We start from the raw sequence: 15516 nt of genomic DNA on the forward strand, positions 1-15516 counted from the left end.
CAGCTCAGTGAGACATGCCCAAACAGACATGGGTCTCAAACAGTCCCCAAATCACAAACTAATGCAAAGCAACACACAGTTTCATGACAGTTTTTTCTGAATTGCTAAAAAACTAAACCCCATTCTCAGAACCAAATTCTCATTGGCCTAAACCCATTTGTCGAATTAGTCACTTTTTGTAAAACCTTTAGACATCATTTTCAAATTGCATTCACTCTGTTTGCAAAAAGTTTACATTCTCACTCATTAAATCACATTTCGCACTGTAATGCACTTGTGTTGCAAAATGGTAAACAGGGGCGGTAAAAGTTAAACAACTACAACACAGTTGTCATCGTTTACACACAGTGGCCCTCATTCATGAAATGTGCATACGATCAAATTTGATCTTAAAATTATCTTATGATAATTTCACCGACAGAGCTGCCGTTCATCAATATTATCTTTGTTGAATCCTTACCATCAAACTCACGTCTGGTCAGAGACTGTGTAATCTAACGTCAAAAAATAAGATCATGCTTGATTCGCAATAAGACCATCATTATCACGCAAAACAACAATCGTTACAGCCTCAGTGACAACAACCACAATTATAATCATAATAATAGGTAATATAAAATATGATTACGAGGAACACAACACACACAAACGTATCACAATATCAAATATTGTATCACTACCATAGGCTATTATTGTATTATTTGTATTTTTTATACTTCATTTTCTTTCTTTTGTTGTTCATGCATTTGTAAGGTTTGAAATGCCTTTGTGTGTGTAATGCACTAGACAAACTAACTTGCTTTGCCTTGCATTTCCTATAGTGGGGAGAACAAGTATTTGATACACTGCCGATATTGCAGGTTTTCCCACTTACAAAGCATGTAGAAGTCTGTAATTTTTATCATAGGTACTCTACAACTGTAAGTGACTGTAAAAATCCAGAAAATCACATTGTATGCCTTTTAAGTAATTAATTAGCATTTTATTGCATGACATAAGTATTTGATACATCAGAAAAGCAGGACTTAATATTTGGTACAGAAACCTTTGTTTGCAATTACAGAGATCATACGTTTCCTGGAGTTCTTGACCAGGTTTGCACACACTGCAGCAGGGATTTTGGCCCACTCCTCCATATAGACCTTCTCCAGATCCTGCAGGTTTCGGGGCTGTCGCTGGGCAATACAGACTTTCAGCTCCCTCCAAAGAGTTTCTATTGGGTTCAGGTCAGGCCACTCCAGGACCTTGAGATGCTTCTTACGGAACCACTCCTTAGTTGCCCTGGCTGTGTGTTTTGGGTCATTGTCATGCTGGAAGACCCAGCCACTACCCATCTTCAATGCTCTTACTGAGGGAAGGCCCCATCCATCCTCCCCTCAATACAGTCATCCTGTCCCCTTTGCAGAAAAGCATCCCCAAAGAATGATGTTTCCACCTCCATGCTTCACGGTTGGGATGGTGTTCTTGGGGTTGTACTCCCCCAGCACAATAATATAGCAGCATAAGACCTTGGTGCTGAGACAGGGGGGTCTGGTGACACTGTGGCTCTATCTGGGGGAGGCCCCAGACAGGGCCCAACAGGCAGGAAATCAATCCACCCACATTGCCAGGCATCAACAAAAGGGCCACCAACCAACCGCAACCACCCTGAATGAGGGCCAAGTATTGCCAGCAGAGTACAGCCCAATTACACAAGTTCGCAACAGAGAGACAACAACAAGCTAGTGACTCCGCCCCTGAACGGCATTGGAGGGAGGGCATCCCAGTGGCGATGAGAGCCCACCTGGCAAGACAGCAAGGATGGACAGTATCAAGCCTACTGGTCACCTTCACGCCACTGGGCCAGACTACACTTAATCATAGACCATGCTGTAAAGATGAGTCTTTAGTAGATACTTGAAAGTTTGCCCTGAGTTTGCATTTGTAACCTTAATTGGCAGATCATTCCACAGTAGTGGAGCTCTATGAGAAAAGGCCCTGCCTCCGGCTGTTTGTTTAGATATTCTAGGTACAATTAAAACTCCTGCATCTTGCAATCTAAGGTTACGTGTAGGTATGTATGGCTGGATCATTTCAGAGAGGTAAGTAGGAGCAAGTCCATGTATTGATTTATAGGTTAACAATAAAACCTTAAAATCAGCCCTAACCCTAACAGGCAGCCAGTGTAAAGAGGCTAGTACTGGAGTAATGTGTTCACATTTCTTTGTTCTAGTTAGGATTCTAGAAGCTGTGTGCAGCACTAATTGAAGTTTATTTATTGATTCATCAGGGTAACTGGAAAGAAGAGCATTGCAGTAATCTAATCTAGAAGTAACAAAACAATGGATTAGTTTTTCTGCATCAGTTTCTGATAGAAAGTTTCAGATTCTTGCTTGTGTCAGAGGCAGTGGACGAGGAGGAAGAGTCCTCTGGCAGGACCCAGCACAAAGACGTGATGCTGAGGCTGAATTAATGTCTTATTGACTTTGATGTTGCTGTTGCATAACATTTTTGATTTTACAGTATTGAAATGTGCTTTTGAATACTGAGTTAGAGAATTGTAACAATCTGACTGTTTTAATACTATTGCATTTTTACATTTTTCTTTTCATTGTAAAGCTCTTTGAATTGCTTCTATGTATGAATTGTGCTATATAAATAAACTTGCTTGCTTTTTCATTGTGCTCTTGCAGCGGACTACTGTATTTTTATGCCACTTCGGAATATACAGAGATTCCATACTGTTTTACTTGCAGTTCTTACAGAATTCAATATATTCACTAAAGTAGTGATTATTATATATGTACAATGTAATTTATATATTTTTCTCTCTCTCACCTGTCTGTCTCTTTATCTCACCTGTCTGTCTCTTTATCTCCCAGAGATCTAAACTATAATAATCTACAGGAGTTCCCCACAGCCATCAGGACACTGGCAAAGCTTCAGGAACTGTGAGTCCACACACATTGGCCTGGCATGACTGTCATACAGTATATAATTTGACTTGGCTGTCATACAGTATATCACCTGATATGGCTGTCATACAGTATATCACCTGATATGGCTGTCATACAGTATATCATCTGACATGGCTGTCATACAGTATATCACCTGGCATGGCTGTCATACAGTATATCACCTGGAATGGCTGTCATACAGTATATTATCTGGCATGGCTGTCATACAGTATATCATCTAGCATGGCTGTCATACCATATATCATCTTGCTTGGCTGTCATACAGTTTATCATCGGACATGGCTGTCATACAGTTTATCATCTGGCATGCCTGTCATACAGTATATCTTCTGGCATGGCTGTTTGTGTGTTCTAGAGGGTTCCACAATAAGAACATCAAAGTGATCTGTTTGTGTGTTCTAGAGGGTTCCGCAATAACAACACCAGAGTGATCCCAGTTTATTTGTTCTAGAGGGTTCCACAATAAGAACATAAATGTGTTTCCTGTTTGTTTGTTCTAGAGGGTTCCACAATAAGAACATCAACATGTTCCCTGTTTGTGTGTTCTAGAGGGTTCCACAATAACAACATTAGAGTGATCCCTGAGAGAGCATTCATGGGAAACCCACAACTGCAAACCCTGTAAGACTATATACACACCTACAGACACACACATACACAAATACACACAACAATACACACAACAATGAAGGTTTTGGGAGGTGAGGACTTGCTATGTTTTACTATTAAAAATAAGGATTTTACCTCATTGTAAACCTAACTGTAAACTCAATATCCTGACCTTTCTGCCTAACTGTAAACTCAATATCCTGACCTTTCTGCCTAACCCTAACTGTAAACTCAATATCCTGACCTTTCTGCCTAACCCTAACTGTAAACTCAATATCCTGACCTTTCTGCCTAACCCTAACTGTAAACTCAATATCCTGACCTTTCTGCCTAACCCTAACTGTAAACTCAATATCCTGACCTTTCTGCCTAACCCTAACTGTAAACTCAATATCCTGACCTTTCTGCCTAACCCTAACTGTAAACTCAATATCCTGACCTTTCTGCCTAACCCTAACTGTAAACTCAATATCCTGACCTTTCTGCCTAACCCTAACTGTAAACTCAATATCCTGACCTTTCTGCCTAACCTTAACCTAACCCTAAATGTAAACTCAATATCCTGACCTTTCTACCTAACCTTAACATAACTCTAACTCCTAAACCTAACGCTTAATGCCAAAACTTAACGCTAATTCTAAAACTAATTATAGTTCCTCAATTTAACCATGAATTTAATGCAGTACTTCTAACCCTAATTCTAAACCTTTTTACGCCAAATAAATTATTTATTCAAAATGGGGGCAAGACATTTTTAAATCTTTATCTCAACAAGGAATGCAGCTAAGACCAAGTTCTCTTTACAGCTGAGCTCTGCGTATACATGTCTACAAATACAGTTTAGGTTCAGTGATTAAAAACAAACAGAAAAAAATAAATAGTTAAAAGACAAAACAAGACACTCACAAATAACACAAGACAAAGTAAAACCAGTGTTATTCCCTCAATAGCCTCAGGTTTTTAGTAGGTATTGGGCCTGGCGAGGTCTGCACAGTCCCTTGGGTCTAGAAACACAGTGCACTTGTTTTCAAAGCATACATGTATATATCAAACACATGTAAATTCCCTGAAAATACAAGTCATGTACAATCAGAGCATGTCTGACATACTGCAGATAACCAAACCCAGGGACCTACAAACCATGCACAAGGCCCTTCCACACATCAATACATATAGCAAATAAATTCCCCTTAGTCAACTTTATCGGATTTAAAATCAGCTAGGGGACCTTTTTATCCCAACAATATAGTTAGGTTAAAAACACATAAGCACATATAAACACACACGCTCACATAGTCACACAAACATAAACACACTGCAGACATGTAAAGAAATGATAAAATAAAGTTTAAAATGCATTCTCTCTCTTTCTGTGTAATAACAATCCAAAATATCTGTATCTTCATGTAATAATTATTCTATATATTTATCTTTCTCAGTATGTAATAATAATCATAGTCTTTCTCTGTAACAAAATCCCTGTATACTTTGTACATACAGTTAGGTCTGGAAATAACTGAATGATACAAGTTTAGTTATTTTGGCAGTTTACCAAGATGTATTCTACACTGAACAAAATTATAAACGCAACACTTTTGTTTTTGCCCCCATTTATCATGAGCTGAACTCAAAGATCTAAGACTTTCTCTATGTACACAAAAGGCCTATTTCTCTCAAATACTTTTCACAAATCTGTCTAAATCTGTGTTAGTGAGCACTTCTCCTTTGCCGAGATAATCCATCCACCTCACAGGTGTGGCATATCAAGATGCTGATTAGATAGCATGATTATTGCACAGGTGTGCCTTAGGCTGGCCACAATAAAAAGTCTCTCTAAAATTTGCAGTTCCATCACACAGCGCAATGCCACAGATGTTGCAATTTTTGAGGGAGCGTGCAATTGTTGAGCGATAACACGAAGGGGTGTACTCACTTTTGTGAGATACTGTATATATTGTATATATGGGTGTACATGTGTGTGTGTGTGTGTGTGTGTGTGTATATATATACACACACACACACACACACACACACACACAGTGGGGAGAACAAGTATTTGATATACTGCCAATTTTGCAGTATGTAGAGGTCTGTAAAAAATCCAGAAAATCACATTGTATGATTTTTAAGTAATGAATTTGCATTTTATTGCATGACACAAGTATTTGATACATCAGAAAAGCAGAACTAAATATTGGCTTCTTATGGAGCCACTCCTTAGTTGCCCTGGATGTGTGTTTTGGGCCGTTGTCATACTGGAAGACCCAGCCACGATCCATCTTCAATGCTCTTACTGAGGGCAGGAGGTTGTTGGCCAAGATCTCGCGATACATGGCCCCATCCATCCTCCCCTCAATACGGTGCAGTCGTCCTGTCCCCTTTGCAGAAAAGCATCCCCAAAGAATGATTTTCCCACTTCCATGCTTCTTGGGGTTGTACTCATCTTTCTTCTTCCTCCAAACACGGCGAGTGGAGTTTAGACCAAAAAGCTAAATTTTTGTCTCATCAGACCACATGACCTTCTCTTATTCCTCCTCTGCATCATCCAGATGGTCATTGGCAAACTACAGACCGGCCTGGACATGCGCTGGCTTGAGCAGGGGGACCTTGCGTGCGCTGCAGGATTTTAATCCATGACGGCGTAGTGTGTTAATAATGGTGTTCTTTGAGACTTTGGTCCCGGGTCTCTTCAGGTCATTGACCAGATCCTGCCGTGTAGTTCTGGGCTGATCACTCACCTTCCTCATGATCATTGATGCCCCACAAGGTGAAATATTGCATGGAGCCCCAGACCAAGGAAGATTGACCAGCGTCATGCACTTCTTCCTTTTTCTAAATATTGCGTCAACAGTTGTTGCCTTCTCACCAAGGTGCTTGCCTATTGTCCTATAGCCCATTCCAGCCTTGTGCAGGTCTACAATTTTATCCCTGATATCCTTACACAGCTCTCTGGTCTTGGCCATTGTGGAGAGGTTGGAGTCTGTTTGATTGGGTGTGTGGACAGGTGTCTTTTATACAGGTATCGAGTTCAAACAGATGCAGTAAATACAGGTAATGAGTGGAGAACAGGAGGGCTTCTTAAAGAAAAACTAACAGGTCTGTGAGAGATGGAATTCTTACTGGTTGGTAGGTGATCAAATACTTATGTCATGCAATAAAATGCAAATTAATTACTAAAAAATCATACATTTTTGTTTTAGATTCCGTCTCTCACAGTTGAAGTGTACCTATGATAAAAATGACAAACCTGCAAAATAGGCAGTGTATCAAATACTTGTTCTCCCCACTGTATATACCATCTTTATCTCTACATAATATCCATACACGTCTTTTTCTGTGCATAATAATGGTCCTATATGTCTGTCTCAGTCATTTCTATGAGAATCCCATCCAGTCAGTTGGAAGATCCGCCTTCCAGTTCTTACCCAAGCTGCACACCCTGTGAGTACATCATTCAGCTATACTTCAGCCATTTGGCATAATTACCAAGAGAGACATAAGGTCGCATCCAGGGAGTCGTATGTTCTTATCCAGAATAGTCGTATGTTCTTATCTAGAAAGACGTATTTTCTTATCCAGAAAGAGATATGGTCTCATCTAGAGATACAAATTATTTTATCCAGATATACATAAGTCCTCATACAGAGAGACACATGGTCTTGGCCAGAAATACAAATAGATTTATCCAGGCAGACATATATTCTTATCCAGAGAGACAAATGTTTTTATCCAGAGAGTGTGTGGATTTGTTTTTGTGTTTTGTGTGTGGGTTTGTTTGTGGGTTTTGTGTGTGGGTTTGTTTGTGGGTTTTGTGTGTGGGTTTGTTTGTGGGTTTTGTGTGTGGGTTTGTTTGTGGGTGTTGTGTGTGGGTTTGTTTGTGTGTTGTGTGTGTTGTGTGCCATCTCAGTAACCATTGTACACCTCTTCAGTTCCCTTAATGGAGCAACCCAAATACGAGAGTTCCCCAACCTGAAAGGAACCAGCAGCCTGGAAATACTGTAAGACATATATATAAACACACACACACCCCCACATAGCTGTGATAATTGTCTCGGTTAGTCCTGACTAGCTAATGGACATAATGAGAGAAAGAAATGTAGAACTAAAATTCGCACATCCTGCTTTATATTTTTGTTGGACCCTTTTACATGTTCATTTTCCTCGTTTTAAGGAGTGTGCTGCATTGATTTCATTGTAAGGTAATATAAAAAAGTTAACGCACAGCTGCCATTTGCCATTTTTGTTACCTATAATATGACCCTCATTTTGAGTGTCATATTATAAGCTATGTACCATATAGGAAGATTTTAAATAAGGTAAAACAAATAGAACCCCATCTCTACCTTCTGTCTTGTCTCTCCTTTCCACTCTACCTACTCGCTCTCTCCTCTCATTGTCTCCTCTCCCCCATCTCTCTCTCCTCACTCTCTCTCCAGGACGTTAACCAGGGCTGGTCTCTCTGCTCTTCCTCAGGCGTTTTGTCAGCAGCTTCCCCGCCTCACAGTGCTGTAAGAACAGACAAACTTACATTACCTGACCCTGAATACAAATGAATGTTATAATCATGTCTGTGTTGAACAATAACATTAGAAGGATGACTGTGTTGACAGGGAGCTGTCTTATAACCAATTAGAAGGTCTACCCAGCTTCCTCCACTGCTCTGCCCTGCAGGAGATGTGAGTAAACATGGTGTTGTTGTCTTAGAAACCAGTCATTGTGGTTTGCGTCCTAAAAAAGTTTACAAATATGAATTTATGTGTGTTGGTGTGTGTTTGCATATGTGTGTGTGTGTTTTTAGAGGCCTGCAGCACAACCAAATCAGGAGGATCGAGGAGAGAACCTTCCAGCATCTCGTCTCTCTGCGCTCTCTGTGAGTCCTGTCACAACACCACACTATTGCTGTTACATCACCAGACTTACATTATCACTGTTACATCACCACACTGTCACTGGTACATCACCACACTGTCACTGGTACATCACCACACTGTCACTGGTACATCACCACACTGTCACTGGTACATCACCACACTGTCACTGGTACATCACCACACTGTCACTGGTACATCACCACACTGTCACTGGTACATCACCACACTCACTGGTACATCACCACACTGTCACTGGTACATCACCACACTGTCACTGGTACATCACCACACTCACTGGTACATCACCACACTGTCACTGTCACATCACCACACTCACTGGTACATCACCACACTCACTGGTACATCACCACACTGTCACTGGTACATCACCACAATGTCACTGGTACATCACCACAATGTCACTGGTACATCACCACAATGTCACTGAACTGATCACCGTTATAACCCCACAATGACTGATTACCTGATTGGCCCTCTCTCCCTTCTATCCTTCCCAGAGACCTCAGCTTCAACTGTATTGAGTGGATTCACCCTGATACATTCATTTCTCTTCACTCCCTCACCAAACTGTAAGTATACACACACTTAAACAAACAAAATAATTTCAGCAACTAAAAGATGCATTCTGGGATTTTAGGACCCAGTAGCACTGTTGAGCCAACAGATTGTGTACTGTGTTATGTGTCCTCATATGTTTGCCCAGTCAATAAAACATTTTCAAACATGGAATTTCTGATTCCAAAAACTGATGGCAAATGGAAGATGGCAATAAGGAAGACATATTTGGACATTGCATTTGCTGTTGCATTGTTTCTCACACTGTTCATACAGTTAAGGATTAATAATTTACCAGTTTCTCAAGTGATTCTGCACCAGTAAAAGGGAGTGAGTTTAGGGGAGAAATCCTGGTAAATCTTGGTATCCTGCTAACCCGCATTAAATTAAATTAGGTTGGATTCTACTTTATTGTCATTGAACAAGTAAAACGAAATGCAGTTAGCATCTAACCAGAAGTGCAAATAGAAGAGGCCATTCAACCCTAGTCTCTTCAAAACTGCATTGCCTTCACCAAAATAAACATGGCTGTCTATGTCTTTGTTTTTTAAATTTAGAACTAGGTAGGTGACTAAAATTCAGAAGTTTACATATATGTTTTTAACTCAAGGAAATGTCAGTATATTTGTTGCCTTGGGATGCATAACCAAAACAATTCGAACGTCTCCACATCTCTTCCAAGAAAACATACCAAATGTGCCAGGTCTTTCTGGCACAAACACAGAAATCTCCCTGCCTGATTTTAAGGAAAACATCTGACAAAATAAGACTTACTGTGACTCTGCTGTTTGTGGTACAAGTCCTCTGCAGCAACAGAATATTATTTTGATGGGTATAGACAACAAGAGTAACCAGAAGACAATTATTATGATATAGACAACATGAGTAACCAGAAGAAGATTATAATGATATTACAAGAATAACCAGAAGACAATTATTATGATTATAGACAACAAGAGTAACCAGAAGATTAGAATGATGGTATACACAACGAGAGTAACCAGAAGACGATTATAATGATATAGACAACGAGAGTAACCAGAAGACGATTATAATGATATAGACAACAAGAGTAACCAGAAGAAGATTATTATGATATAGACAACAAAAGTAATCAGAATAAGATTATAATGATATAGACAACAAGATTAACCAGCCATTGCCCATGGATGCATTTCCTAGGGAGAGGTTGGCATAGGAAGATAATTGATAGCCTCAAAATTTGACTAGAATTTTCCTTAACGATCACATTTCCAAGACACTTCACTGTATTTAGGGCGATTTAACTCTGTGACAAATTAACAGTCAAGTTGGCACATTATATTTCAGAACAGTTTTCTGATGTGCTGGACTTTTTCGGGTTGTGTGGCACTAAACATATAAACCGAACAAACATAGTAACCATATCAACTAAATATGCATCTATCTTCCCAACCATACAGCAGTCCTTTGAAAAGTGGGGGAAAAAAATAGCAGTCCTTTGTATCCTGAAGGGAAAACAAGTTAAGAAGACAGGTCTTTGGCATGTTCCATTAGAGGGACCTGCCAATATCCCTTCAGCTGATCTAAGTTGCTAATACATTTAGCAGCCCCAACACGATCCATACAATTACCAACCCTTGGTAGAGGGTATGATTCTAACTTAGCAACCACATCCGGTTTGCAACATTCTGAACAAAAACGCAGAGTTCTGTTTCTTGAAATGTGTTGGTTGCAATTAGTACATAAAGAGGACACTGTCATCCACAGTGGCGTTTTTATTGTTGGGGCACAAACCATTTTAAAATATAGGATACATACCAGTAAAGCTACAAAACTCCCTCTAGCTACTGATGTGTTTATTTAACACATCAACAAACAATGTGGCTCCACAAAACACTTTTAAGGACAGAGCGGCTTGCTTCTACTAGGTGTTGTAGTACACGTACTGGAGAGAGAGAGACCTTATATTATTGCTCTCCTTCTCTCTCACACAAGTAGAATTACCACTGTCACATTTACAAACCTAAATTAGGAATGCAACCAAGCTCAGAAACCCATGTGCCAACAGGGCCATGACTTCCACAAACTCCAAAAACCTCACGGTCACTGTATTGTCAGGCAACATCTATCGCAACACAACCAGCATTTGTGATTTACAGGAAACATCAGTTGTTTCATCTGCCTGTATGGCAACACATGATGTCTCGTCCACTTGCTTGGCTATCTCCTCCCTGGACACTTCATACATACAGTCTAACAGTTCGTTTTGTACAGTTCTAGATGTCCCTTTGAAGATGGGCTGAGCATCATAGTGCCTCTGAAGTCTTGAATCGCCCTCACACATAGTCTTGAAAATGCATCTGAATATTCCAGGATTCAGGGAGTCCACTGACCCGTAGTGCGGTTTCACATTTTCCACACAGTTTAATACCTTATGATCGGGCTGAGAACGTACCTGTTTTCCTCCACCTGTTTGTTATGCTGCTCAATGGAGCGCCTGTATGCACTGTCAACTTGGGCTGCGACATTTACCCTTCCAAGTAAGCCCAATTTCACAGCATTGTCCAGATGACTCCCGCTGCTCTCATGTTTTGAAATCCTCTCAGAAAGATGTTTCAAATCTTTGTAACCAGTCCTTGACCAAGTACCATCTCCACCAAATAGCAGAAATGGAAAACAGAAGAGTGCCTTCTTTTGTATGCTAACCGTTATCCACTCCACGTTAAACCCGCGGTTACATTTACCGGCAGTTTGAGTGATGACAATATCCCATGGCTGATGTGCACCAGGTCGCTTTACTTCAAGTTTCTCCTCCAAATTAAGGGTTTCAAACTGGTGCTCGAGTATGAAATTCAGTTTATTCATTTTATCAAGTTATCTGGCGTTTGTGAAGGTAACAAGCTAGCTAAGACAATCTACCCTCCTCGCTCTTCTTGCCGACTAATTTTGGCGCCAGACAGACAGTCAACGAGGTCTGAAATACGAAATGAAGCTGTAGTGGAGCTACGGGTTGTCAGCCCCACTTGGCATCAAATTCATGTGATCTACATTGATCACACTAACATTCTGAGCATGCGTATTAATATTTTCACACGTACAATGTACATGCATTTTGAAAGAGGGGCTAGCTCCACATTCACGCTTAGCCTATGGCTTACTATTCTGAACTCAAATCGGCAGAACGCAGTCTGAAGCAGCAAGGCAGGGACCAATGAACATTAAATAAAGTCCTAACACAAAGGATATGCAATTTAGGAAGATGCTATATTCATAGATAATAGGTAATAATTAATAGATAATAATTATAGGAAGTAATCTTCGAGAAATAAAAATAACATAATTTTGTTGCAAATCTTTCTGTTGACAACATGACCAGTCACCCCGATCATCCATGTGATAGATTTGTGATGTGTGAGGTTATTGAGTGTGTAAAGGAGAGACAAAAATGAAAACAACAAAATGACACCAACATGAAGAACAACGTTTCTAAACTTGATCTCTAATAAGGCCTGTAATACAGGGTCTCAATGAACAGGAACATAATAAGTAAAAAATGAATGTAAAAAACAAGTTGGATAAGCTAATGAGGCTCTCTAACAGTTGTTTAGGAACACAGACAGCTCAGTACCAGTAGAACGTCAATTTATCATTTTTCGAGAGTGCCACTATCCAGACAATTCTGTTCCAGCCAATCCCATTCCAACCAATCACCTCTTATAGGCCTTCCTCCTTGGCTTATTTTGAGAAAGCGCATTTTACCTGGAAGATGCATATAGCATGAGTACGCCATTGGGAGTGAAGTTCGCTTACTGTAAGAAACTGTAATGGCAGCTAGATACCAGGATGACAAACTGCCAATGCCTCCCTTGTCTACTACAGCATACACAACTGAAAAGAAGTGAAAGAGGACTAACTCTCTATAGCTAGCAACCAAGAACCCTAAGCTAATGTTAGCAAGGTTAATAATAACTTTGAACTCTGAGTTAGTTTTTTTGGAACAGATAATTCTATTTTTCATATTACTATTCTGAACCTTCTCTATTGGGCATTCAGGCTGAACAACTCCCTGACCAGTGACTAATTGCAAAATGCTATAATTTGTTTGTTTTTTACTGATAATCCTACCTAGTGCAGCTTTAAATAGATAACAATTAGTAATGAGGAACAGGTGTGTCTGTGCTGTACGCTGCTGCCATCATATCCATATCCTGCCATATCAATGCATATGATAAGTTATTATTGACGGCAACCCTGGAGCAATTAGTGTTAAGTGCTTTGCTCATTGATAGATTTTGTACCTTTCCAACTCAAACCATTAAACTTTAATTTACTATCCCAACACTTTGATCACCAGGCTATCTGCCGCCCTGTTGGAGGGCAACGCTGGATGCTTTATTGGATTAGCTGTGGATCATATGGAATCTCTCCATGGTGCAGTTTGTCCTACAGGAATATGATGTCATCATGGCTCCCTATAACATACAGACTGGAGTGTGTTGTCATTATGGTCTACTATAACAGACAAATTAGAGTGTGATGTCATTATGGTCTACTATAACAGACAAATTAGAGTGTGATGTCATTATGGTCTACTATAACATACAAATTAGAGTGTGATGTCATTATGGTTGACTATAACAGACAAATTAGAGTGTGATGTCATGATGGTCTACTATAACAGACAGATTAGAGTGTGATGTCATTATGGTCTACTATAACAGACAAATTAGAGTGTGATGTCATTATCGTCGACTATAACAGACAAATTACAGTGTGATGTCATCATGGTCCACCACAACAGGTAAATTAGAGTGTGATGTCATTATGTTCTATGATAACAAACAGATTACAGTGTGATTTCATCATGGTCCACCACAACAGACAGATTACAGGGCTATGTCATCATGGTCCACCACAACAGACAGATTACAGTGTGATATCTTTATGGTCCACCACAACAGGCAGATTACAGTGTGATGTCATTATGGTCCACCAAAACAGGCAGATTACAGTGTGATGTCATTATGGTCCACTACAACAGACAGATTACAGTGTGATGTCATTATGGACCACCACAACAGGCAGATTACAGTATGATGTCAATATGGTCCACTACAACAGACAGATTACAGTGTGATGTCATTATGGTCCACCACAACAGGCAGATTACAGTGTGATGTCATTATGGTCCACTACAACAGACAGATTACAGTGTGATGTCATTATGGACCACCACAACAGGCAGATTACAGTATGATGTCAATATGGTCCACTACAACAGACAGATTACAGTGTGATGTCATTATGGTCCACTACAACAGACAGATAACAGTGTGATGTCATTATGGTCCACCACAAGAGACAGATTACAGTGTGATGTCATTATGGTCCACCACAACAGGCAGATTACAGTGTGATGTCATTATGGTCCACTACAACAGACAGATTACAGTGTGATGTCATTATGGACCACCACAACAGGCAGATTACAGTATGATGTCAATATGGTCCACTACAACAGACAGATTACAGTGTGATGTCATTATGGTCCACCACAAGAGACAGATTACAGTGTGATGTCATTATGGTCCACTACAACAGACAGATTACAGTGTGATGTCATTATGGACCACCACAACAGGCAGATTACAGTGTGATGTCATTATGGTCCACCACAAGAGAAATATTACAGTGTGATGTCATTATGGTCCACCACAACAGGCAGATACAGTGTGATGTCATTATGGTCCACCACAACAGGCAGATTACAGTGTGATGTCATTATGGTCCACCACAACAGGCAGTTTACAGTGTGATGTCATGGAGATGCCTGTGTTGCCTGGGTGTGTACAGCGTTACAGAATCATTTCCGTATCGGTCCAAACACAAGGCAGCACAACAATCTATTTCATGTCACCAACAAGAACCAGATTTCATATTTGAATATTTCACAGCTTTCAAAAGCATTTTCCACAATACTTCCTCTGTCTGCAGGGACTTAAGTGAGAACAGTCTGATGTCACTTCCTGTGGGTGGTCTAGGGGGTCTGACCCATCTGAAGCTGAGAGGAAACACTGAGCTTTATGAAGACTTCAGCCCTGAACACTTCCCCCGTCTGAGGTCTGACAACCCTATCTATTAACCTCTGACCCTTAACCCCTAATGTTTGACCCATAAAGATATCTGCCTCTGACCCATAACCCTTCCCATTCATTATGGTTCTAAAGGTTCTTCCACTGTTGCACACTGAAAGTCATCCTTAGTTAATTCCACTAAGCTAACCTCTGAAATCACCCAGTCTCACCATGCATAATTCAGCAAATATACCGATGATACAAGTCAAATATTTGTAATATTATTATGAATCATTTTGAAACTGGGATAATCTTCTAAGTTAGTCATATTTACATCAACTATCCTTTACTGTTAACCTTAAATATGATGCACACAGGCTTCCTCTACTGAAGTGTGTCTGCATCATTAAGCAAAACTGTGGAAGCTTGTGTGCATCATATTGCAAA

General features: G+C 40.0%; 1 protein-coding gene across 3 annotated transcripts in view; it reads left to right on the forward strand.

The window, feature by feature from the left end:
- The window catches only part of LOC105030759 (leucine-rich repeat-containing G-protein coupled receptor 6), a 61102-nt gene that overhangs the window by 37358 nt on the left and 8228 nt on the right, over positions 1 to 15516 (forward strand). For all 3 annotated transcript variants that reach the window (XM_013136191.4, XM_034295733.1, XM_034295734.1), the window contains 9 exons: positions 2862 to 2930; positions 3507 to 3578; positions 6936 to 7007; positions 7496 to 7564; positions 8003 to 8074; positions 8177 to 8242; positions 8365 to 8436; positions 8956 to 9027; positions 14990 to 15115. In XM_013136191.4, the coding sequence (XP_012991645.4) occupies positions 2862 to 2930; positions 3507 to 3578; positions 6936 to 7007; positions 7496 to 7564; positions 8003 to 8074; positions 8177 to 8242; positions 8365 to 8436; positions 8956 to 9027; positions 14990 to 15115 (690 nt within the window). The remainder of the gene's footprint in view (positions 1 to 2861; positions 2931 to 3506; positions 3579 to 6935; positions 7008 to 7495; positions 7565 to 8002; positions 8075 to 8176; positions 8243 to 8364; positions 8437 to 8955; positions 9028 to 14989; positions 15116 to 15516) is intronic.

The sequence above is a fragment of the Esox lucius genome, chromosome 12, assembly GCF_011004845.1.
Source record: "Esox lucius isolate fEsoLuc1 chromosome 12, fEsoLuc1.pri, whole genome shotgun sequence".
NCBI classification, from domain to species: Eukaryota; Metazoa; Chordata; class Actinopteri; order Esociformes; family Esocidae; genus Esox; species Esox lucius.